We start from the raw sequence: 24,227 nt of genomic DNA on the forward strand, positions 1-24,227 counted from the left end.
GATAGGTAACTGGATTGATGCATCAAAGGATTTTGAAGTGATCGGTGTAACAAGGGACCAATTTTCTGGTTCAACTTGCATGGGGAGATTTCTAGTTGAGAGCCAGACTTGCAGACCAGAAATGAGTGCTGGTTCCTTTGTTCTCCAGCAATTGGCCTGGTCTTGTTGCCATGTATTGACTCACAACATCACTCTTGCCTTAACTCACTTCTGTCAATAACTCGGGACCAGTTGGTCCGCTGATGGAACTACGGAGGACAGAACCTAAATTCGCACTCGAAAGGGGGCATCTTGATAGACGAATGTGGAGGTTTGTCACTCCAGGTGGTAAAGCTCTGAGGCTAGACATCTGAGTGTTCTCTCTAGGTCCTGGTTGACCCTCACCATTTGGCCATCGGTCTGCAGATGGAACCCAGACAACAGGTTCGCAGAGGCTCCAATGAGCTCACAAAAGACCTTCCAAAACCTACTGTCAATCTGGGGGTCGCGATTGGATACGATGTCCTGGGGGAAAATGTGAGTTTTGAAGATGTGCTATAACATGAGCTTGGCGGTCTCTGAGCAGGACAAATAGCTGGTAGCAGATCAATGATGCGGTCATAGTCCTGGTAAGGTGGTAGGGTGATGGCCTTTTTCTTGTTGAAGACCTCCAGGAGCTCTGAATATTCTGAAGGTATTCTAGACAAATCAGATGCATTGGGGTTAGAGATTCAACAGGTAATTCAGGAGGTAATCTCAAGTCCCTTTTGGAGGAGTTCCTTTTTGCACTGATTTGACCAATTCAGAAGGACAGCAATAGTCCAATTGACTTTTGTGTTGTGGGATGACAGCCAGGGATGACCCAGAATGAGTGGTATTTCTGGTGAGTGAATGAGCTGGAGCTGATTGATTCCACAGGCTGGCCAGTCTTGAGCTTGAGCAGGGATGTTAGATGGCTAATCTGCCCTGACACTAAAAGTCTCCCATCCAGGGCCATTGCAATGAGCCACTGGTTGAGACACAAAATGGGGATTAGTTTGAGGTCTGAGGTCCAAAGAATTTCCTGCTGCACCAGAGTCAATAAAAGCATCTAAGGAATGTTTCTGGTTTCCCCTTGAAAGCAACATGGAGAACAGCACTCCAGAAGGAGCTGAACTGGGAGTGAGGATAACAACTGCCACAGCCTTCCATTCGCTGGATGGTCCAGGGAGTTTCCTGGCAGCTTGGAACAGAAAGTCCGATAATGTCCGGCCTCTCCACAGTAAATGCAGCACTTCTCCTTCCTTCTCTCTCTTTTGGCTTGAGAGAGCCTTGTCTGGCTTATTTACAAAGGCTCCTCAGAAGCTAGAATCGGCAGTGGTCAAAGAGGAGTTCTAGCCTGGGGAACAGGAGAGGAGAGAGGATAGAGGACAGTCAGGGGGAGAGGTTCTTAGGAATAATCACTTTCATCTCTCTCCTCTCCATTCCCGTAATCGGTTATCGAGTCAAATTGCCCAGTGCATAAGACTCTCTAGATCCTCAGCTAGTTCTCGGGCTGCAAGGGCATCCTTTAGCTTGTCACTCAATCCCTGATGGAACAGAGCAGTCAATACTTCCATATTCCAACTGCAGGGTACAAAATTCTATGGAATAATTGGCCACAGACCAATTCCCCTGGCACAAATTGAAGAGCTTTATCCCAGACCCGTGTCCTCCGGGGTGATACAACGCCCTCCTCAAAGTCTCTGGAAAGAGGTCTGCACAGGCACAGACCAGTGAATCCTTCTCCCAGAGCGCAGTGGCCCAGGCAAAGGCTCTTCCAGTAAGGAGTGAGATGATATAGGCTACCTTCCTGCATTCCAATGGGAACTTGGATAGCTGTAATTCAAAGGCCAAGGATCATTATTCCAGGAATCCTCCTCATGCCTCGAAGTTACTGTTGTACCACTCAGGAGCCAATAGGTGTAGCAATGCCTCACAAGTATTGACAGAGTCTCCAGCTTGAACATGGCCAGAACTGGTAGCCACTCCAGCTGAACTCAGATCCTGCCTACTGGAGTCAGAGTGTTTCTGGAGAGTGGCGAGGATCTCCTGAAGCATGTTGTCACATCTGCCTACAGTTTCTCCATGGTGAGCCAGTGTGGCTAACAGACGTTCATACTCTGCTGGGTTCGTGTTGACTCAGTTATACTGTAACAAGAGAACTGTGGATGGTGGTGAACCCAAGTGCAGAGTAAGGTCTAGAATTAACTCAAGACTCAGACTCAGACTCAAAGTAAACAAGGCAACACAAATGAAATCCACCATGAAATCACCAAGAGTAGTACGAGAAATGAAACTCCTATGATTGACCACCAGGTGCTCGGCATGAGGCCTTTAAGTACAGATTTTACATTAAGGAAGATGGCAGACAATAATTGGAACTCTGAGTCTTAAATGGACAGTGGCAGCTAACCATATTCCAGGGAAATGGAGTGCCAATACTCAGATGTCTGCCACTGTTCATTTGGGATCATGACATTGATATCCTCATCAGCAGATCTCACTCATTATGGATTGGTAACAACTTCTCCTTGCTGACCATCAACACAGGTACACCTCAAGGATGTGTGCCTAGCCTCCTGTTGTACTTACTTTACTCCCATGACTGTGTGGCTATGTACAGTTCCAATACCATCTATAAATTCAACAATGACACACTGTTTTGGCTGAATCACAGGAAGTGATGAATTAGAGCGCAGGAGTGAGATAGAGCATCTAGTTGAGTGGTGCAACAATAACAACTTGTGTTTAATGTCATCAAAACCAAGGAGCTGATCATTGACATCAGAAAGGGGAAGTTGGGAGACCACAGACCAATTCTTATTGGTTGGCCAGAGGTGGTGAGAGTATACAATTTCAAATTCCTTGGTGCTGACATCTCAGATGATCTGTCCTGGGCCTAGCACATAGATGTAATCACAAAGGCACACCAGTGCCTCTACTTTCTTGGAAGCTGAAGGAGATTTCACATGTCATCAACTTCCACTGATGCACTGGCAAAGGTATTCTGACTGGTTACAATTCCAATGCACAGGAATATAAGAGCTGTAGAGAATCTAACACAGGTACAGCCCTCCCCACCATTGACATCTACAGGAGGCCACTACCTCAAGAAGGCAGTACCTACCATCAAGGATCCCCACCATTTTGGTCATTCACTCTTCTTGCTGCTACCATCAGGCAGGAAGTACAGAAGCCCGAAGTCTGAAACCTTTAGGTTCAGGAACAGAGACTTTCGTACAATCATTATGATGTTAAACTGACTGGCATGAAGCCATCTTTACCTCAGCAGACCTCATTGGGCAACACCTACTATAGACTTGTCTCCAATTTGTGTTTTATTTGCACAGATATCTTGTTTTGCACAGTATCTTTCTCTCTTCTATAATCTATGTATAATCTATGGATAGTTTGTCTTGTGTGTTGATTGAATGCATGTGCCTGTGACAAGCAAACTCTTCATTGTACACATAAGCATGAGGAAATCTGCAGATGCTGGAAATTCAAGCAACACACACAAAATGCTGGTGGAATGCAGCAGGCCAGACAGCATCCATAGGAAGAAGCACAGTCGACGTTTCATGCCGAGACCCTTCGTCAGGACTATTGGACATTGTACATGTACCTCATCAACTTGACTTGAGATTTTATAAAATAAATGCATGACACCCAACTTGCTGTAAAAAAATCATCTTTCCAAATTGAACAGTTGTGGTTTACACCTTTTTTCCCCCTTTGTACATTCTGCATAGTACTAAATTAAGTAGCAGCCCATACATTTTCTTTGGGAGGAAGTGGTAGCTCCACAACTTACTGAAGCATGCTTGTTTATTTTAAGCTTCCTATAAAATACATCCTGTGGTTCATTGTATAAAACAACCTATGGTAGGTGTCAGTTTTTAATGTGAAGAATTTATTCAGTTACTTTGATCTGGTTGCTTATTATGTGATGTGAAATTTTATTTTGATTTTTATCCAGTATAGAACCTTCCTACACAGATCACATTGGGATGGACAATTTTCCAGATGATATCTATATCCTATGAATCATTAAAAAGAGAGAAGTAAAAGACAGCTACTCCTGATTTCTTGCTTCACTTTCTTGGAAGAGTGCTTGCACTGTTCATGTCATTGAGCAGAATCGGTGTAAAGTTTCTAGAAGCATTCAAGATTACTCGCTGATATGTCTATGATGTAAACTGTAACTTAGGGTCATAAAGTCAGTCATATTTCTTATAAAGTTAATTTTGTCATTTAAAGACTGGAGTCAGCTAATGGCAGAGGAGAACAGAGGGCCAAGGGAGGCAAGCTTATGGAAAAAGGGGTGGTTGTCAGCTGTCCGAGGTAGGATTTATTGGCATTGGGAGCCCTGGGTTTGCGAATCTCTGCGAGTCCACTGGGGCAGTCAAAGGCCTAATGTCAGCATGCCCATGTCCAAATCCAAGTCTGCTGGAGGTCAAAGAATACGGACTGTCTTGGTGTTAGAGGAATGTATATGTGCATGGGCGGGAGGGAAGAATGGGGCTTGTTTTGCTGCATGTTGTATTCTATGTTCTTCTACCAGGCACTGTGGGCATGCTACGTTGGCCAGAATATGTGGTGACACTTGTGGGCTGCCTTAGGCATGCATATCCTTAGGTGTGTTGGTTGTCACGAAATGACACTTTTCACTGTATGTTTCGGTGTATATTTGATAATCTTGAATCTTGAGTCATAAGCATAGAAACCCAAGTCAATGTCAACTTTCATGTGCCTGTCTATACTACCGCCATTTAGCAACACTTGATCCATACCTCCTATGTGTTAGTGATTTAAGTGTTTGTCTAAATAACACTGAAGTGTTGTGTTGTGAGAGCACATGCCTTCAGCACCCACTCGGGCAGTGGGTTCTAACCACTGTGTGATAAAGTTCTTCCACAGATTACCTCTACACCACTTACTCCTTGTGCTAAACCTTGTACTCTAAGGTTCAAAGTTCAAAGTAAATTTATTATCAAAGTACATATATGCTGGGGGGGGGTCACTTGATGACGTAGGATTGAGACGTGTAAATCCAGCTCTCCCATAAAAAAATCAGCAAAGTACCATTTAAACAAAGTAAAGTTAATAAATACTTTCCGAAAACTACTTATAAACTTCGTAAGACTACTCTACGATATGCCTCGTAAACTGCAACAGAAGAAGTCTGTGCAAATCGCATGTGCAAATCGACACAATTTAAACTACAAGAACTGACGGCCACTGCAAGTGAAAGTGACTCAGAGTCAGAATTGGATATCGCAGAGAATACAGATGAAGAAGAGGAGGAAGAACTGGAAGAGATTGGAAGTAAAGGAGATGATGGAGACATAAGAGAGGCTTTGTTGCAGTTAACGGCTGAATTAAGAAAATTAAGAACAGAGCTTAGAGACGTGAAGATGTGCTATGATAAAGCTATGAAAAGACAGGATAAAATGGTTAAGAAACTTCAGAAAATGGAAAGAATAATCGAGCATATTAACGATAGAGTGGAAAAAACAGAAAATGATGTGCTTGTCTGGAACACGGAAAGAAATCGACTCTTGGAGAAAGTGGGCGTGTTGGAAAATTTTAGTAGACGTAATAACATTAAAATTGTTGGTCTCAAAGAAGGTATAGAGGGAGATAATCCAATAGAATTTTTTCAAAGATGGATCCTGAAAACCTTGCAAATGAAAGAGGAAGACCGATCAATTGAATTTGAGCGGGTACATAGAGCTCTGAGACCAAAACCACAAGATGACCAATATCCACGATCAATTTTAATAAAATTCTTAAGATTTCAAGACAAAGAAAGGATTCTCTACGGGCGGCTGCCCAAGCTGCCAAGAAGAGAAAAGGGCCACTGATGATAGCAGGGAAGAAAATTTTTTTCTATCCTGACATAAGTTATGAACTTTTGAAAAGAAGGAAGAAGTTTAATCCAGTGAAAAAAGCCCTATGGGATCACGGTTATCAATTTATATTGCGTTCTCCTGCAACCTTGAAGATTTTCTTGGCTGGTGGAGAAAAAAGATTTTTTGACGATTACCGGAAAGTGGAGGAGTTTGTGCGAGATTCTTTGAATATTCACCAGATACAAGAACAAACTTAGGGAGCGAGATGGATTGAAGGTGAAGACTGGATCAAGGATTAGGCCTGTTGAATTTTTAGGCGAATGAATATATAAATATATTATTAATTATATGAGGGAGGGGAAGAAAGGTTAAAATTTGAGGAATATTAGCTGGGAATAATAACATTAATTTTTTTCTATATATATATAACTTTTTGTTACGGGGGAGCTGGAAGAAACACTGTCCAATCGCTACGTTATTCATGTGTGCAAGCATGGCAATAGCCACGACCCGCATAATGGAGGGGGGTAGTGTTGTGTATCTTTTCATTCACAACATTAGTGGGGGGGTATTTTGTTTTTTCTTTTTTTGTATCTTATCTACCTTTTTTTTTCCTTTCTGCCTGGATAATTGGGAGGGAAACACATAGCAACATGGTGAAGTTCAAAGAGATTCCCCAGGGAACTATGAGAGTTGCGAAGCTAAATAAGGTTTTAGATTTTGAGAGATAAATATGTAACATTTTTGAATATTTGGAGCCCTTATTCATAGCTCCGATGATGAAGATCTGGGTTCCTTGGGGAAAGTAACAAATATATATTAAATTTATTTTTATCCCATGGAGCATGTGCAAACCTTCCAATATTCAGGCGGTTCCTTTTTTTTTCTTTTTTTCTTTTCTTTTTAGGTAGGCGTATATATCGGGGGGAACAGTTAAGGGGAGGGGGGAGGGTAGATTTTTTTTTCTCATGTATCACTTGAAAACTCAATAAAAATTATATAATTTAAAAAAAAATAAATTAAAAAAGTACATATATGCTACCATACACAATCCTGAGATTCATTTTCTTGTGAGCATTCACAGTAAGTACAAGAAACACAATAGAATCAACAAACAATCAAGATAGACAGACAATCAATGTGCAAAAGACAACAAACTGTGCAAATACAAAAAGGAAAAAAAGGAAGAAATAATAATAAATAAATAAGAAATAAATATTGACAACATGAGAAGAAGAGTCTTTGAAAGTAAGTCCATAGGTTTTGGGAACACCTCGGTGATGGGGCTGTAGGTTTCCACAAATAAACGAAGTGAGGACATTTATGTTGAATGAAACGTGTAACACGTTTCATTGAATTCTCAAACTTACATAACAAAAGCATGCTAAACCCCTCATTCATTATAACATCGTCACGTCAGACCAGCCTCTTAAAGCTAACCCCAACTCAGTATTGGTTGTTCTAAATAATATACATTTCTCCCAATTACGTTACCCTTCAGGGTGAGTCAAGTTGAGCGAAATTATCCCCTCTGGTTCAAGAGCATGATTGTTGAGGAGTAATAACTGTTCCTGAATCTGGTGGTGTGCATTGTGAGGCTCCTGCACCTTCTTCCTGATGCAGTAGAGAGAAGATAGCATGGCCTGGGTGGTGGGGATCTTTGATGATGAATGCTGCTTTCCTGCGATAGCACTCCGTGTAGATGTGTTTAATGGTGGACAGGGCTTTACCCGTGATGGACTAGGCTGTATCCACAACTTTTTGTAAGCTTTTCTATTTATAAATACCTCTGCAATGGGGAAGTTTATTCTGACATCCACCCCCTTCTGCACCTCATCATTTTGCATAACTGTAACAAGTGCCTCCTCAGCCTCCTCTGCTCCAAAGAAAACTGACCCAGCCTATCCCATTTCTCTTGAGATGAAAATACTTCATATTTGGCAACATCCTGGTGAACTTCCTCTGCATGTTCTCTGTTGTAAACATGACCTTCCCACAGCCCATACCCACATGAGAAAGTTCCAGCATTTTACACATACATTTTCTAGAATGGTTAATGAACCTCAGTTATCCTTGTGTAGATGCAAAAAGGTCCAAAGTCAGAATCAGAATCGGGTTTATTATCACTGAAATAGGTTGTTATTTTGTGGCAGCATCACAGTGCAAGACATAAAAAAATTGCTGTAAGTTAAAACATGAAAAATAAATTGTGTAGAAGAGTAGTGTTCATGGGTTCATTAACCATTCAGAATGTGATGACAGATGGGGAAGAAGCTGTTCCTAAAATGTTGATGCTAAGCCTTCAGGATACTATACCTCCTCCCCAATAATAATAATGGGAAGAGGGTATATCCAAGAAGGTCTTAACAAGTTAGTATGTATTTATGAAAAGAAGAGACAATAAATGATTCATTTTGAAGACTATGAGCCTTCAAACTGAAACATTAATTCTGCTTTTTCACAGATGCTACTTGACTTATTTTTGAAATTTCATTTAGTTTTTTTGGCTATTTAAGTTATGCAGGTGCATTGGGACTGTATTGACTGGAATGTGTGGGAACATTGGGACTATATTGACTTGAATATGCGGGAACACTGGGACTGTATTGACTTGAATGTGCGGGAACATTGGGACTGCATTGACTGGAATGCGCGGGAACATTGGGACTGTATTAACTGGAATACGTGGGAACATTGGGACTGTATTGACTTGAATGTGCGGGAACATTGGGACTGTATTGACTGGAATGTGCGGGAACATTGGGACTGTATTAACTGGAATAGGTGGGTGCATTAGGACTGTATTGACTGGAATACGTGGGAACATTTGGACTGTATTAACTGGAATGTGCGGAAACATTGGGACTGTATTGACTTGAATGTGCGGGAACATTGGGACTGCATTGACTGGAATGCACGGGAACATTGGGACCGTATTGACTGGAATAGGTGGGTGCATTAGGACTGTATTGACTGGAATACATGGGAACATTTGGACTGTATTAACTGGAATGTGCGGGAACATTGGGACTGTATTGACTGGAATGTGCGGGAACATTGGGACTGTATTGACTGGAATATGTGGGTGCATTACCATATAACCATATAACAATTACAGCACGGAAACAGGCCATCTCAGTCCTTCTAGTCCGTGCTGAACTCTTACCCTATCCTAGTCCCACCGACCTGCACTCAGCCCATAACCCTCCATTCCTTTCCTGTCCATATATCTATCCAATTTAACTTTAAACGACAACATAGAACCTGCCTTAACTACTTCTGCTGGAAGCTCATTCCACACAGCTATCACCCTCTGAGTAAAGAAGTTCCCCCTCATGTTACCCCTAAACTTTTGTCCTCTAATTCTCAACCCATGTCCTCTTGTTTGAATCTTCCCCACTCTCAATGGAAAAAGTCTAACCACGTCAACTCTATCAATCACCCTCATAATTTTAAACACCTCTGTCAAGTCCCCCCTCAACCTTCTACACTCCAAAGAATAAAGACCTAACTTGTTCAACCTTTCTCTGTAACTTAGGAGATGAAACCCAGGCAACATTTTAGTAAACCTCCTCTGTACTCTCTCAATTTTATTGACATCTTTCCTATAATTCAGTGACCAGAACCGTACACAATACTCCAGATTTGGCCTTACCAATGCCTTATACAAATTCAACATTACATCCCAACTCCTATACTCAATGCTGTGATTAATGAAGGTCAACAAACCAAAAGCTTTCTTCACCACCCTATCCACGTGAGATTCCATCTTCAGGGAACTATGCACCATTATTCCTAGATCCCTCTGTAGGATTGTATTGCATTAGGACTGTATTAACTGGAATACATGGGAACATTGGGACTGTATTGACTTGAATGTGCGGGTGCATTGGGACTGTATTGACTGGATTATGTGGGTGCATTGGGTCTGTATTGACTGGAATGCGGGAACATTGGGACTGTATTGACTGGACTATGTGGGTGCATTGGGTCTGTATTGACTGGAATGCGGGAACACTGGGACTGTATTGACTGGACTATGTGGGTGCATTGGGTCTGTATTGACTGGAATGCGGGAACACTGGGACTGATTTGACTGTTATGTGCGGGTGCGTTGGGACTGTATTAACTGGAATATGTGGGAACATTAGAACTTTATTGACTGGAAGGAATGGTTGCAAGAGGACTGTATTGACTGGAATGCAGGCATAGTCTATTTTCTAAATGGAGGGGAAAATTCAGAAATCTGAGGTACAAAGGGACTTAGGCGTCCTCCTGCAGGATTCCTTAAAGGTCAACTTGCAGGTTGAGTCAATGGTAAGGAAGGCAAATGCAATATTTGCATTCATTTTGAGAGGACTGAAATATAAAGCAAGGGTATAATGCTGCGGTTTTATGATGCATTGGTCAGAACTTCCTCATCTTTGTCTATCATTTAATATGAACCAGCCTAATACTTGCCTAATCACAGTTGAATGGTTCACTGATCTATCTTAAAGTTGCATTATTTGTGTGGAAATATAGTGCATGAATCTGCATATCTCTATGCATAAAAATAATTTTACAGCTTTTCCACTACCACATTTAAATACATTACTTTTAATTCTATATATAGTATTTCCATAAATTAACCAGAAGACTATGTTATTCTGTTTAACATTTGACCTTTTTCATGAGCAGTTGTTTCGACCAATGAGGGTTAGATTTATTCGGATTTTTATGAGCTGTTGAATTGGGACCATTCCAGTAATGATTGGAGTTATAATATTTCCATAGGCTTGTGTGATTGAATCCTAATTCGTAAGAGCCAATGATGTTACTTAATTGTAAATTTCAGAATCTCGTGACTCACAGGATTTCAGAGATAGTTAATCTTCACAAATACATGTCAACCCTCTCATATTTTCTTTAGCTCACTGCCGTTAAAAACTCATTGGAGAGTACTCTGAATTGTAAACTTGCTCAATTTTTGTATGTGTTGACCACAAGACTGTTCTTGCCCTACAGTTATTTGGTTCCTTTAAGGTGTTACATATATGCCTGTTTGCAGGCTTGACCACACCGGTATATCTCATTAGGGCATCTTTCTTAAAATCTTTTCTCCTTTTTTTTTTCTGCCATATTATTGTCCCTTTTTAAAAGGTTTGGAATTCTTATGTTTTTTCTACTGCAAGTTTTTAATGGTGAAAATAATGATGGATATCCTATTCACCAATATGAAAATAGAGTCACAGACTCCAAATACAATACTCACATCAGAGGTCCTGAAGCACCACTTACTTACAGCTAATACAATGTAGGAAAAAAGTGGCACATGACACAAAAATTAAACAGTTTAATAGTGAGTAATTGTTCATCAGGATATCATTGCACCTGGAGAACTAAACACAGTTGACTAATTCCTTTGCCATCGTTAGGGTTAAGGCTAGGATAGGATATCGTCTCCTTTCCCTTTTATAAGGTTCAAATGTTCATACTGTATGGTAATTAATTAATTTTGTGTTTTGTTTTAGATTATATATGATTGTAATACCCTGTACATTTTTGCTCCAAGTGCTGACAGCAGAAACATGTGGGTGAAAAAGCTCAAAGAAGGTAACCTTTATTGGTAATAATTGTTTCCCAATAATTCATTTGGTGTTTTGAAACAACATAAAACTGATGGAAAACAATAAACATATTTGATATTTTAAATTAATCTGAATAAATTTAATAATTCTTTATAACTGCAGGTGCAGGTACCCATTGTGTATACTGTATAGCTTCTTTTTGCTATTTATTTCTCCTAAATTGTCAGCAGCTTTGATGAACTTAGTAGTTGTACGCATCCTAATAAGAGTTTTATAGTGTACAGTAATGAACAAAATTCGGAAAGTAAAATTATTCAGCCCATTTGCTAAGGAATAAATTCTATATGGCAGATGTATATTTCGAAAGTGTGCTAATCAGACAAAAGTAGCTAATTATATCTTAGTAATTAATTTTGAAGGACAGAAAAAATTGTATATTGCACTGTTCATTCATATTTTCTAATAACAGCAGATTAGCTATGGAATTAGTAAATTCAGGCTTGTTGGGCTTGGGCCAGCCTGTGATACTGGAGAGAGGGCAAATAAAATAATGGAAGGAGAAAAAAGAGAGAAAAATTGGTGCTTGTTCCATATGACTTTTCCAGAAGAACATTTAGAAGTGGTTAAGAGTAGATGGTGAAAAATTTGGACCTTGATTACAATCCTTTTATCTCTTGACTACGGTTGAATAGCTAGCATCAGTATGTGAATTCAAAACTAACCTAAACCAGGGTAGGAATCTCTAACCTATCTCATCCCAGTGTTTCAGCATCAGAATAGAACAGTTAACCACTGAGTGATTTGGGGAAGACATTTTCATTTTTTGAATTAATTTTAAAAATTGGCTTGTGAAAATGTTGTCAGACTTTTTCAGAGGTTACATGGTTAAGTGGAGTCCTCTTATGGTTAAAGGTGAAAAAATCCTCTTCAAGTCACTCAGTGGTTAAATGCACTCTATTTTGATGTTGAAACACAGGATGGAGAGTGGGCGATGAGTCTCATTTTTTCCCCCAGGCAATAACCTTAGAATGCTTTCATTAGTGAAAATTTATATCATTACAACATTTCAACAGTTGCTTTGATATTTAATGAACAGCTCTGAGGTAGCCAGTTGGAATCTAAGAATAGATTTACTTGAGTTTTATAAGTCAGGAGCTTTGTAAAATCCAATCTCTTTGCTGTTATGTCACGAGCCTAAAGAAGTTCTAGCATGTTTAGTTCTGATTTGCCTTAAGCTATGTATGAACTGTACTTTAGGAACTGTTATTAATTTCATAGAGCAAAACCTGATGAGTTAAAAAATTGCATACTGTGGTGGAACCAAAGTAGTTGATTTAGCTAATTCCTGAACTTATTCTATCACATTTAAAAAGTGGTGTATATTTGAAGAAAACAATGAAAATATATATACATTAAATACATTTTAATTGGATATGTAATGATGTTAAATTTTGGTATGGCTTTGTAGTTTAATTTAAAACCTGAAGGTTTCAGTTTCAAATGCTAAAAACTGACATACAAGAACATATTCAGTCTACATCAGGAACTATTGCATTAAACCAAAGTTAGAAAATTAGCGTGGATTGTGGTCACATTTTCAGTAATCAAAGATATGCTCAAGTGAACATCTGTCATTCTTTGACATGAATTTATACCTACTTTGATTTTGTTTAAATAGAAATAAGAAATAATGAATTTATAATGCCAAAATATCACCCAAAGTTATGGACAGAAGGATCGTGGCAGTGCTGCAGGCAAGCAGACAAACTTGCTCCAGGCTGTGAGGAGTATAACCTGTTTAGTGATAGTAAGTATTGTGTTGCTCATGCCTGACAACAAGGCTGTTTGAATATTGGGATATTTAAAATTGAGAAACTGTCATTGTTGTTGCTGAATCTTCTTATTCTGGTATTAATTATGTTTGTTACCATCTGTGTACACCTAATACTATAGGTCTAAGTGTATAGGGCACAAGAGTTATGTTTTGGGATTACATTCAACAATATCACTCTTGGAAAATTGATATGTACTTTTTTGTAATATTGCTGGAAAATTGAAATGATGTAATTGAGGGGGTGCAAAAGAAAGGAATAACAAGAAAATCTGATGGTGGAGGAGAAGCAGCTGTTTCTAAATCATTGAGTTTGGTCTTCAGGCTCCTGTAACTCTTTCCTGATAGTAGTAATGAGAAGAGGGAATGTCTTGGTTAGTGAGGGTGTTTAACAAGGCACTGCCTTATCAAGTCTTTGATGGTAGAAACGATTGTACTTGAGATAAAACTGGCTGAATATACAACCCTTTGCAGCCTTTTGAGATCCTATGCATTGGAGGCTCCATACCAGGCTGTAATGCAATCAGTCAGAATGCTCCACTGTACATAGAAACATAGAAAACCTACAGCACAATTCAGGCCCTTTGACCCATAAAGCTGTGCCCAACATGTCCTTACCTTAGAAATTACCTAGGGTTACCCATAGCCCTCTATTTTTCTGAGCTCCATGTACCTGCCCGGAAGTCTCTTAAAAGACCCTATTGTATCCGCCTCCACTACTGTCGCCAGCAGCCCGTTCCACGCATGCTCTACTCTCTGCGTAAAAAAAACTTACCCCTGACATCTCCTCTGTATCTACTTCCAAGCACCTTAAAACTGTGCCCTCTCATACTAGCCATTTCAGCCCTGGGAAAAAGCCTCTTGACTATCCACACAATCAATGCCTCTCATCATCTTATACACCTCTATCAGGTCACCTCTCATCCTCCGTCACTCCAAGGAAAAAAGGCCAAGTTCACTCAACCTATTCTCATAAGGTATGCTTCCCAATCCAGGCAACATCCTTGTAAACCTCCTTTGCACCTTTTCTATGGTGTCCATATCCTTCCTGTAGTGAGGCGACCAGAAATGAGCACAGTATTCCAAGTGGGGTCTGACCAGGGTCCTCTATAGCTGCAACTTTACATCTGTGGAAATTTGCAAGAGTCTTTGGTGACATACCAAATCTGCTCAAGAGTCTAATGAAGTAGTGTCACAAGTGTGTCTTATTTGTGATAGTGTTAGTGTATTGGGTCCAGGATAGTTTCAGGACTGATTGTTATTGTGATTCTTTGGGGGAAAATTGGACTTTGTTACATTAATTTTCTATTTCTTTACTATTGTATGTTTTTTAGATTATTGTCATTTAGAAATGCATACATGCATTAAGAAATGATACAATGTTTCTCCAGCGTGATATCACAGAAAACAAGACAGACCAAAGACTAACACTGACAGAACCACATAACTATAACATATAGTTACAGCAGTGCAAGCAATACCATAATTTGATGAAGAACAGTCCATAGGCACAGTAAAAAAAAATAGTCTCAAAGTCCTCGAGTCGATCGACTCCCGAGTCCTCGATAGCGGCAGCAAAAGGGAGAAACTCCCTGCCATAAACCTCCAGGCACTGTCAACTTGCCGATACCTTGGAGGCAGCTGACCCCAGCCGACCCTGAGTCCATCTGTCCGAAAACTCCGAGCTTCCGACCAGCCTCCCCGATACAGCCTCCCGAGCGCCATCCTCTGCCGAGCGTCTTCGACCTCTCCCCAGCCGCTGAAACACGCAAAGCCGAGGATTTCGAGGCCTACAGCTCCAGAGATTCTGGATACCACACAGTAGCAGCGGTAGCAAAGCAGACATTTCAGAAGTTTTCCAGATGTTCCGCTATGCACTCACGTCCGTCTCCATCAAATCAGAATTGTGCACGGTCCCCTACTTGACAGATAACAGATATTCATCACCGGCTGTCATCGCGCCGCCATCTTCTCCACGAATACTTATTACTTTTAATATAAGGATATTTCTGAATGCTTTTGAAATTTAATCACCACCATTTATATATAAATTCATTTGTTGGTGTTGATCATCACATACCCAAGTAAATACTGTATCATGCAATCAGTCAAATGTTCTTCTTGTGATGTTCCCAGACTTTTTAAAATTCTAATTGTGAGCCAATTATAATTATAATTATAAATCTTTTGCATGAATGTTTGAATTGGTTAAGTTGAATGGGAATTTCATTGATAATAGGTGCAGCAACATTAGAAAGTTTGATCAATTTATGAACAGAATTATTCTGACTATTGATAAGTACGTTCTTTGTTGACTTTGTTGGAAGCTGCTTTAATACTTCTGAAAACAATATATTTTCTTTTTAGTTAGTCGTAAACCACTTCCACCAACACCAGATGATATGGTAAGAAATTACAAAAAAGACATGTCTATATTTTAATTCACTATTGCATGCCTTATTTTAGACTGTTCCCTTATTGTAGTGTAATACAAGCTAAATGTAACTGATAGTAATAAAAGGAATTCTAGAATGTTGAATCTTTTGCTGTTGTGGTTTGAGCATCTTTTGCAGGCCAGCTAATATTTTAGTTATTATGGTATTGCCTCACAAAAGTGGCATAGAAAAACAAGGATAAAAGTAATCATTTTGTGCCTGCTCAGCTATTCAAAATGATCAATACAAATCCTCTTCATATAAGCAAATTTATTTTCAAAGTTACAATATTTAGCTTTCTACCAAAAACTTATTTATGTTTCAGGTTTTGCTACTCTTATTTTTTATTTAATATTTTAATTGTTTCCAAGTTTCCATTTTATGAGAATTTTCATCTAGCTTGATAATATGATATCCAATATGATAAGCTTAATAAGGACTGACATCAGTGGTGGGGAAGATGCTGGAGTCAATTATAAAAGATGAAATAGCGGCATATTTGGATAGCAGTAGCAGGATAGGTCCGAGTCAGCATGGATTTACGAAGGGGAAGTCATGCTTGACTAATCTTCTGGAATTTTTTGAGGATGTAACTATGAAAATGGATAAGGGAAAGCCAGTGGATGTAGTGTACCTGGACTTTCAGAAAGCCTTTGATAAGGTCCCACATAGGAGGTTAACGGGCAAAACTAGAGCACATGGTATTGGGGGTAGGGTACTGTGGAAACAAAGATTAGGGATTAACGGGTCCTTTTCAGAATGGCAGGCAGTGACTAGTGGGGAACCGCAAGGCTTGGTGCTGGGACCGCAGCTATTTACAATATACATTAATGATTTAAATGAAGGGATTAAAAGTAACATTAGCAAATTTGCAGATGACACAAATCTGTGTGACAGTGTGAAATGTGAGGAGGATGTTATGAGAATGCAGGGTGACTTGGACAGGTTGGGTGAGTAGGCAGATGCATGGCAGATGCAGTTTAATGTGGATAAATGTGAGGTTATCCACGTTGGTGGCAAGAACAGGAAGGCAGATTACTATCTGAATGGTGTCAAGTTAGGAAGAGGGGAAGTACAACGAGATCTGGGTGTCCTTGTTCATCAGTCACTGAAAGTAAGCATACAGGTACAGCAGGTAGTGAAGAAAGCTAATGGCATGTTGGCCTTCATAACAAGGGGGGTTGAGTATAGGAGCAAAGAGGTCCTTCTGCAGTTGTACAAGGTCCTGGTGAGACCCCACCTGGAGTATTGTGCGCAGTTTTGGTCTCCAAATTTGAGGAAGGACATTCTTGCTATGGAGGGAGTGCTGTGTAGGTTCACTGGGTTAGTTCCAGGAATGGCAGGAATGTCATATGTTGAAAGATTGGAGCGACTGGGCTTGAATACACTGGAATTTAGAAGGATGAGAGGGGATCTGATTGAAACATATAAGATTATTAAGGGATTGGACACGCTAGAGGCAGGAAACATGTTCCTGATGTTGGGGGAGTCCAGAACCAGAGGCCACAGTTTAAGAATAAGGGGTAGGTCATTTAGAACGGAGTTGAGGAAAAGCTTTTTCACACAGAGGGTTGTGGATCTGTGGAATGCTCTGCCTCAGAAGGCAGTGGAGGCCAATTCTCTGGTTTCTTCCAAGAAAGAGTTGGATGGGGCTCTTAAAGTTAGCGGAGTCGAGGGATATGGGGAGAAGACAGGAACAGGGTACTGATTGTGGATGATCAGCCATGATCACAGTGAATGGCGGTGCTGGCTTGAAGGGCCGAATGGCCTACTCCTGCACCTATTGTCTATTGTCTATAATATCGCAACAGTCAGAAGTCAGGAATCCTAATGAACTGAACTCTTAGAGTAGTAGATGTCAGAAAATGGAAGGTTCTTGCCAGAATGAGGGCTGTTAAGGGAATTACAGTGGATCCTGGTTAATTGGGACATGTTGGGACTAGTACCTTTTGGCTCAATTAGCTGAAGTGTCATGGAAATAGTTAAAAGGGAATAAAAAGACAAACTGAGTAACAAATGATGTATTTAGATGAAATACTGAACAAATTAGAACACTGCCAATAATTATGCAGTCCTATAAAATTGTGATTTAGATCCTAATAGTTATTGACAGAGGAAATCATCCAATGTATGCTGCCATGTTCGTTTGATTGACTGTAAATGAACAAAAGCAGCGCAGACACATAGTTCAACAATGGATTGCCTTCGTATATTTTCATTAACATTCAAGATGATTGTTGATACCTTCAAATTCTTCGTAGTTCACAACTTGATGAAGTAGTGAAATTATTTCATTTTCAGTCCTGACCATTACTGACATCTCCAAGCATGAATGCGTGAAACTGCAGTGAGCAAAACAGGCTGAATGATTTTAATGCTTATTTCGCATCAACTATCAGAGACAAAAATCACTGCTTTTTGAACACAAAGACATGCAACTGATGCTGTTTAAAATCTGCTTGCTCTAAGCATGGTGTAGTGTTTCATGGCCACACAAGTACATGTGACTGATGCTAGTTAGAAATTGTTCGGCAAAAGTCTCCTGCCCCAGCTAAGCAGCATAGTGTCCCAAATAAATGAGGAGAATCCCAGCTATTTTCTTGATGAGTTTTTATTCTTTTAGAGTTGTTCCAAGTAAATGGCTGCCCTAATTAACCGAAGGCCCAATTAACTAAATTCCATTGTATTTTTCCTGATCAGCAGGAAGTGCAGTTTTTGCATAGGGCAATAGAAGTTTTAGAATATTTTCCTGTAATTTTTAAAACATTATACAACCATAGTTTGGTTCAGGTGAGGCAATATTCAGTGATAACAGAAAAATTCAGACAATCTGGCATATTTGGGAAATTGATAGTTCCAGTTTTGCAGATTTTCCACACTGTTGGACGTTGTTTCATAATATATTAGAACATATTTTTACATATAATGCATTATTGTAATTCATTTTCCAGTGAACATGACAGGTTTAAAGTGAGGGTGAGAAACAGGATCTTGGTTACCTTAATGAAAGGGTTGGAACTGCAGGTCTGGAAGCAGAGTAACTGGGGCCTGAGTGACATGGAGCATGGGAATCACCCCGGTGAATTGAAAAGGAATGCAGGAAACAGAGTACGGGCAAGTCAAAAGAGAACGTAGCAAACATTACCTGGTATGAATGATCCCAATGATCAGATCAGATAGGGGATTATCAGAGTTTTACTGTATTTCGTTTTGGCTTGATTGATTATGCAAGGTAGAGTCCATTTTCAGAATTACATTCAGTCTATTTGATATTGGCATATTAAGGCACTACTGACGTGGTATCAATGAAAGAGCTTTTGACAGATTTGTTCATATTTGTTATACAGTTAATCAATATTGATTAATTTCAAGATGGCTTGCCTTGATTTCACCTATCTATATACTCTTGTATGCCTTCTGTGAGTGCTCCACAGTAGTCTGTTTTTCCTAGTTTATTCTGAGCTGTATTCTTATCTTCTTGCCACTTTATTGTTTCTACAATTTTTGCAAAATGATTTATTATATCTTGTCATTAATATAGGGATATGTAGTAATATGTAGTAATGTACATATGTAGTAATATGTAGTAATAGTAATATGTCAAAAATGCTTGAATTTTCTTAATCTGATCTTTTGAATCTCTGGTTGTTCTCTTCAGATGATTGCATTCTCAGTAACAGCCTAAAAAAGTTTCTCTTGTTATAAATTGAGAGTTAACTGCTTAAGAGAACACAAAACTCAGTTGAAATTCAAATGGTATACATGCTTGTATATAGTGAAAACTACTAATTATTTTTCTGCTTTTAAAATCTCGGTAAGGAAAAAGTTTTCCAGACCAGCAGTGTTTCCGTACATGTTAAAATTTGTTTTTGTATTCAAGTACAAACAGAATGTAAAAATAGAATTTACAATTGAATACAAAATGCAGCTTAACTTTAGCAAGATTTTCATGGCATCTGACCTATGCAAGTTACTTTTTATTGAAAAGTTTTCACTCTCTCATATTCACCAACAGCTTAACAATCTCCCAGGAGGAGGCTGGAAGCCTTCTGAATATTTATCAGAAGATAATGAAGAGGAGGTGGCAGAAGAAGAGGAAGAAGCTGAGCTCGTTCTTGCGATGTATGACTTTGAAGCACAAGAGCCCCATGATTTAAGTCTGATTAAGGGTGAAGAATATGTACTGTTAACAAAGTCTGATATACATTGGTGGAGAGCAAGAGATAAGGATGGGTAAGTGATTCTACTGACTCTAGTAACTTGAAACCAATATACTTGAGCACTGGATGTGACTTGAATGCAATATAGTTATACATTATATGTCAATTTATATGTTTCCTTTGGAATAATAAAATTATTTAGCAATATATACACTTACTCTGTTTCTCCCTCCAAAAATACTGCTTGAATCATTCAAGCATGTTTGTTCAGGTTTCATCACCTGCATTATTTTTAATAAAATTACCATCATGCAATATTTGAAATACAAAGTATAGTAAAACTCCAATTATTGAGTATCTTTGGGATCTTCTGGAATGGAGGTGCTGTCTTTAAAGACAGCACAGGAAATGGGGCCCTAATGAGTTTAATAAGAGCATGGGAGAAAGGACCAAGATGAGTTTAATTAAGTATGTGAAACAGAGCTCCAATGAGTTTAAATGGAATACAGGAACCAAGACCTTGGCTAGTTTAAAGACAACATGGGAAACAGGACCTGCTAAGCCAATGCCAAATCATCAGGATTTCCAAATACTTGGACAGAAGATTATTGGAGTCATACTAATTCTAAGAACATGGAATATAGAAGAGGTCTGCACAGGAGTAGGCCCTTCGACTCGTGATGTTGCACTACACTAGTTAAATGACTAATCAAAATGATCCCTTCTGCCTCTACAATGTCCATATCCATGCCCAAAGTTCAAAGTAAATTTATTATCAAAGTACACATATGCCATCATATACAACCTTGAGTTGTTTTCTTGCAGGCACAATAACTAATAAAATTAACAAAGACCAACTTGAGTGTTCAACCAGTGTGCAAAAGACAACAAAGTGTTCAACCAGTGTGCAAAAGACAACAAATTGTGCAAAGTTTCTAAGTTACATTTAATATCAGAGAAATCTATACAATATACATCCTGAAATTCTTTTTCTTCACAAACATCCACAAAAACAGAGGAGTGCCCCAAAGAATGAATGACAGTTAAATATTAGAACCCCTAATTCCCTTCCCAGCTCCCCCACCCACGCATAAACAGCAGCAAAGCAACACCCCCCACCAGCAAAAAAAAGCATTGGTGCCTCCCACCAAACACTCAAGCGTGCAGCAAAGTATCAATAAAGACACAGATTTGCAGTACTCCAAAGACTACTTGTTCACCCAGTAATTCAACATAATCATAGGCTCCTTCTCTCCCTAACAAGGAAAAAGGAGGTGTACCAGTTTTACAGTGAGAGGGGAGACACAACAAAACAGCACGCTGATTTATGATGGTAAAAGTCAGTTGCATCGTTTCTTCTGAGCTCTGTGCCCAAAGCACTTGGGTCTCTGAAGCCAGCTTGCTGCTTTCGATATTCTGTCTCCCACGGCACACCAGTTTCCTGCAGCGGCACCAGCCTTGAGTCTGGTCGCCTCCAGAGCCACAAAATCCCGAGACCCTGAAGGCGCGCTAGTCTTCTAAGCCACATCCTTGGTATATAGAATAGTAATCAGTTTTGAGACTCTGAGAGTGGGTCCCATTCCCGCAAAGAACTGAAGTCAGCGTGTAACTCCAGGTCAGGGTCTTCAAAAGAACTCTGAAAGGGTAAAATAGAGATACTAAAGATAGAAATAGAGCTGTTTCCCAAGATGCAAGCAAAGGAATTGCTGTTAGGTACAGATAAAGATGCAGGTGCAGATATGAAAAGAAAGAAATAATAGCAATAAATAAACAATACAATATCAAGAACCTGAAACGAAGAGTCTTCGAAAGTGAGTCCATAGGTTGTGGCAACATTTCAATGATGGGGCAAGTGAAGTTGAGTGAAGTTATCTCTTCTGGTTCAAGAGTCTGATGGTTGAGGGGAAATAACTGTTCCTTAACCTGGTGGGTAGAGTCCTGAGGATCCTCTACCTTCTCCCTGATGGCAGTAGGAAAGAAGAGGGCATGACCTGCGTGGTGGGGGGTCCCCTGATGTTAGATACTGCTTTCCTGTGCCAGCGCTCCATTTAGATGTGTTCAATGGTGGGGAGGGCTTTACCCATGATGGACCTGGCCATATCCACTACTCTTTGTAGGATTTTCTGTTCAAGGGCTTTGGTATTTCCATACCAGACTGTGATGCAGCCAGTTAATATACTCTCCACCATATATCTGTAGAAGTTTGTCAAAGTATTAGATATCATGACGAATCTTTACAAACTCCAAAGGAGGTGGAAGTGCTGCCATGTTTTCGTCATAATGGAACTTGTGGGCTGGGCCCAGGATAGTTACTCAGAAAAAAATAACACCAAGGAATTTAAAGTTACTAATCCTCTCAATCTCTGATCCTCTGATGAGGACTGGCTCATAGACATCTGGTTTTCTCCTCCGGAAGTCAATAATCAGCTCCTTGGTCTTACTGACATTGAATAAGAGGTTGTTGGTTCACTGCTCAGCCAGATTTTCAACCTTCCTTTGTTACGAGAATACACATAAAATTAAGATGTTTGCTGGCCTGGGCTAGCATCAGTGGCATCAGCAGTTGGTCTGCTACCTGCCCTCAGGGGAAGGAGAGATAAGGAACAATGGAACAGCGTCTGGAGATGTGTAATGAAGGGATGTGGGAGGAAGAGCTGTCTGGAGCGGCTCCCCCCCTTTGAACCCTGAACTGTTTGAAGTGATGGACAGGCGATACCCCAGCAGGGGGATAAAAAGGGACAGGTTCGCTAAGACAGACACACACGCCACCCGAGGTAACGAGACCCTGGAAGCGGTACGCTTCTCACGAGTGGGTGAGAAGTGCCAGACAACGACCAGGGTGGAAAGGTACGATCAGCGGGAACCCGGTGTGTGTCCGCCCTTGCCTGGGTGCCGGGTTCACTGCAGAGGATCGACTGCATCTGGAGGAGGGGTCACAGTCGGTGACCTCAGGTGACATCACCAAGGACCCGCCCAAATGCTGTTTGTGAGCCATCTCGCTGGTCTGTGAGTGAAGCTGTGCTGAATGATGAGTTGTTCCTATTCTATGTCTCTCTTCCCCACCTTGTCCATCGCCATGACAACGATTACTGCGAACTGAACTACAAACTGGACTGAACTTTGAGTCATTTTGAAATTGGTCATTTACCCCTAGACAACGATAGAGCTTGATTGATGCTGTTATCTTAATTCTGTGCACATGTGTGGTTATCATTGTTGAATTGTTGCATTTATTATCCTTTCGATTACTGTGTTGCTTGTTTCTTCAATAAAACTTTCTTAGTTCTAGTACTCCAGACTCCAACTGAGTGATCCATTTCTGCTGGTTTGGCAACCCAGTTACGGGGTACGTAACATAAGTGGGGTTCTCGTCCGCGATTTTGAACGCTAAATTTGGGACGGAGTAAATTGATTGGGTTAAAATTCCCGAAAGAAAGAAAAGACAAACAGCAGAAATGGAGGTTGAGGAATTTATAAAGGCGCCGACCTTGGAGGCATTAGAGGATGCCAGGAAATCGGAATTGATAGCTGTGGCCAAACGGGTGAATCTTGTTAAGGTGAAGTCGACAATGAGGAGAGAGGAGATACACAGAGCTATTGTAGAGCACTATGTATCTAAAGGTGTGTTTCCCCAAGGTGAGCTGGGGGAGGTGTCTATTGAAAAACCTGCTGGAGACGCGGTACAGGTACAGCTTGAAAAACTGAGACTCGAGCACGAGTTCCGGGTACGGCAGTTAGAACACGAAGAGAAGCAGTTAGAAAGGCAGGAGAGAGAGTTAGAAAGGCGGGAGAAAGAGAGAGAGAAAGAGTTAGAAAGGCGGGAGAGAGAGAAAGAGGTAGAAAGGCAAGAGAGAGAAAGACAGTTGGAGAGAGAGGAGAAACAGAGGGAAAGGGAATTTGAGCTGGAGAAGTTAAAGATAAGGGCCGAGCAGGGGCTCGTGCCGAACCAAGGTGGAGGGTTCCGGGCGACCCAGGAGGTTAGGCTGGTTCCCCCTTTTGACGATACCGATGTGGATCGGTACTTTCTCCATTTCGAAAAAGTGGCCATAAGTCAGGAATGGCCGAGGGATAAGTGGGTTGTCTTACTTCAGAGTGTACTGAAAGGGAAAGCCCAACAAGCTTACTCCGCTTTATCCGCGGAAGATGCCCAGAAGTATGAGGTGGTGAAGGAGGCCATCCTCAGGATTTATGAGTTGGTCCCGGAGGCATACCGGCAGAGGTTCCGGAATGCGAGGAAGCGGTGGGACCGCACGTATTTGGAGTTTGCTCGTGAGATGCAAACATATTGTGAGCGTTGGTGCGCCTCGAAAGGGGTAGAGGGGGATTATGACAGACTGCTACAGCTGATCCTGATTGAGCAGTTTAAAGGTTGTGTC

General features: G+C 40.4%; 1 protein-coding gene across 4 annotated transcripts in view; it reads left to right on the forward strand.

Annotated features, from left to right (window-relative positions):
* The window catches only part of tec (tec protein tyrosine kinase), a 173,754-nt gene that overhangs the window by 84,890 nt on the left and 64,637 nt on the right, over window positions 1–24,227 (forward strand). For 2 of the 4 annotated variants that reach the window (XM_063043186.1, XM_063043183.1), the window contains exons 4-7: window positions 11,369–11,450; window positions 13,104–13,232; window positions 15,624–15,661; window positions 19,707–19,924. In XM_063043186.1, coding sequence (XP_062899256.1) covers window positions 11,369–11,450; window positions 13,104–13,232; window positions 15,624–15,661; window positions 19,707–19,924 — 467 coding nt within the window. The remainder of the gene's footprint in view (window positions 1–11,368; window positions 11,451–13,103; window positions 13,233–15,623; window positions 15,662–19,706; window positions 19,925–24,227) is intronic. The other 2 variants (XM_063043184.1, XM_063043185.1) reach the window with 2 other exon arrangements.

Source organism: Mobula hypostoma, chromosome 3, assembly GCF_963921235.1.
Source record: "Mobula hypostoma chromosome 3, sMobHyp1.1, whole genome shotgun sequence".
Classification (NCBI taxonomy): domain Eukaryota; kingdom Metazoa; phylum Chordata; class Chondrichthyes; order Myliobatiformes; family Myliobatidae; genus Mobula; species Mobula hypostoma.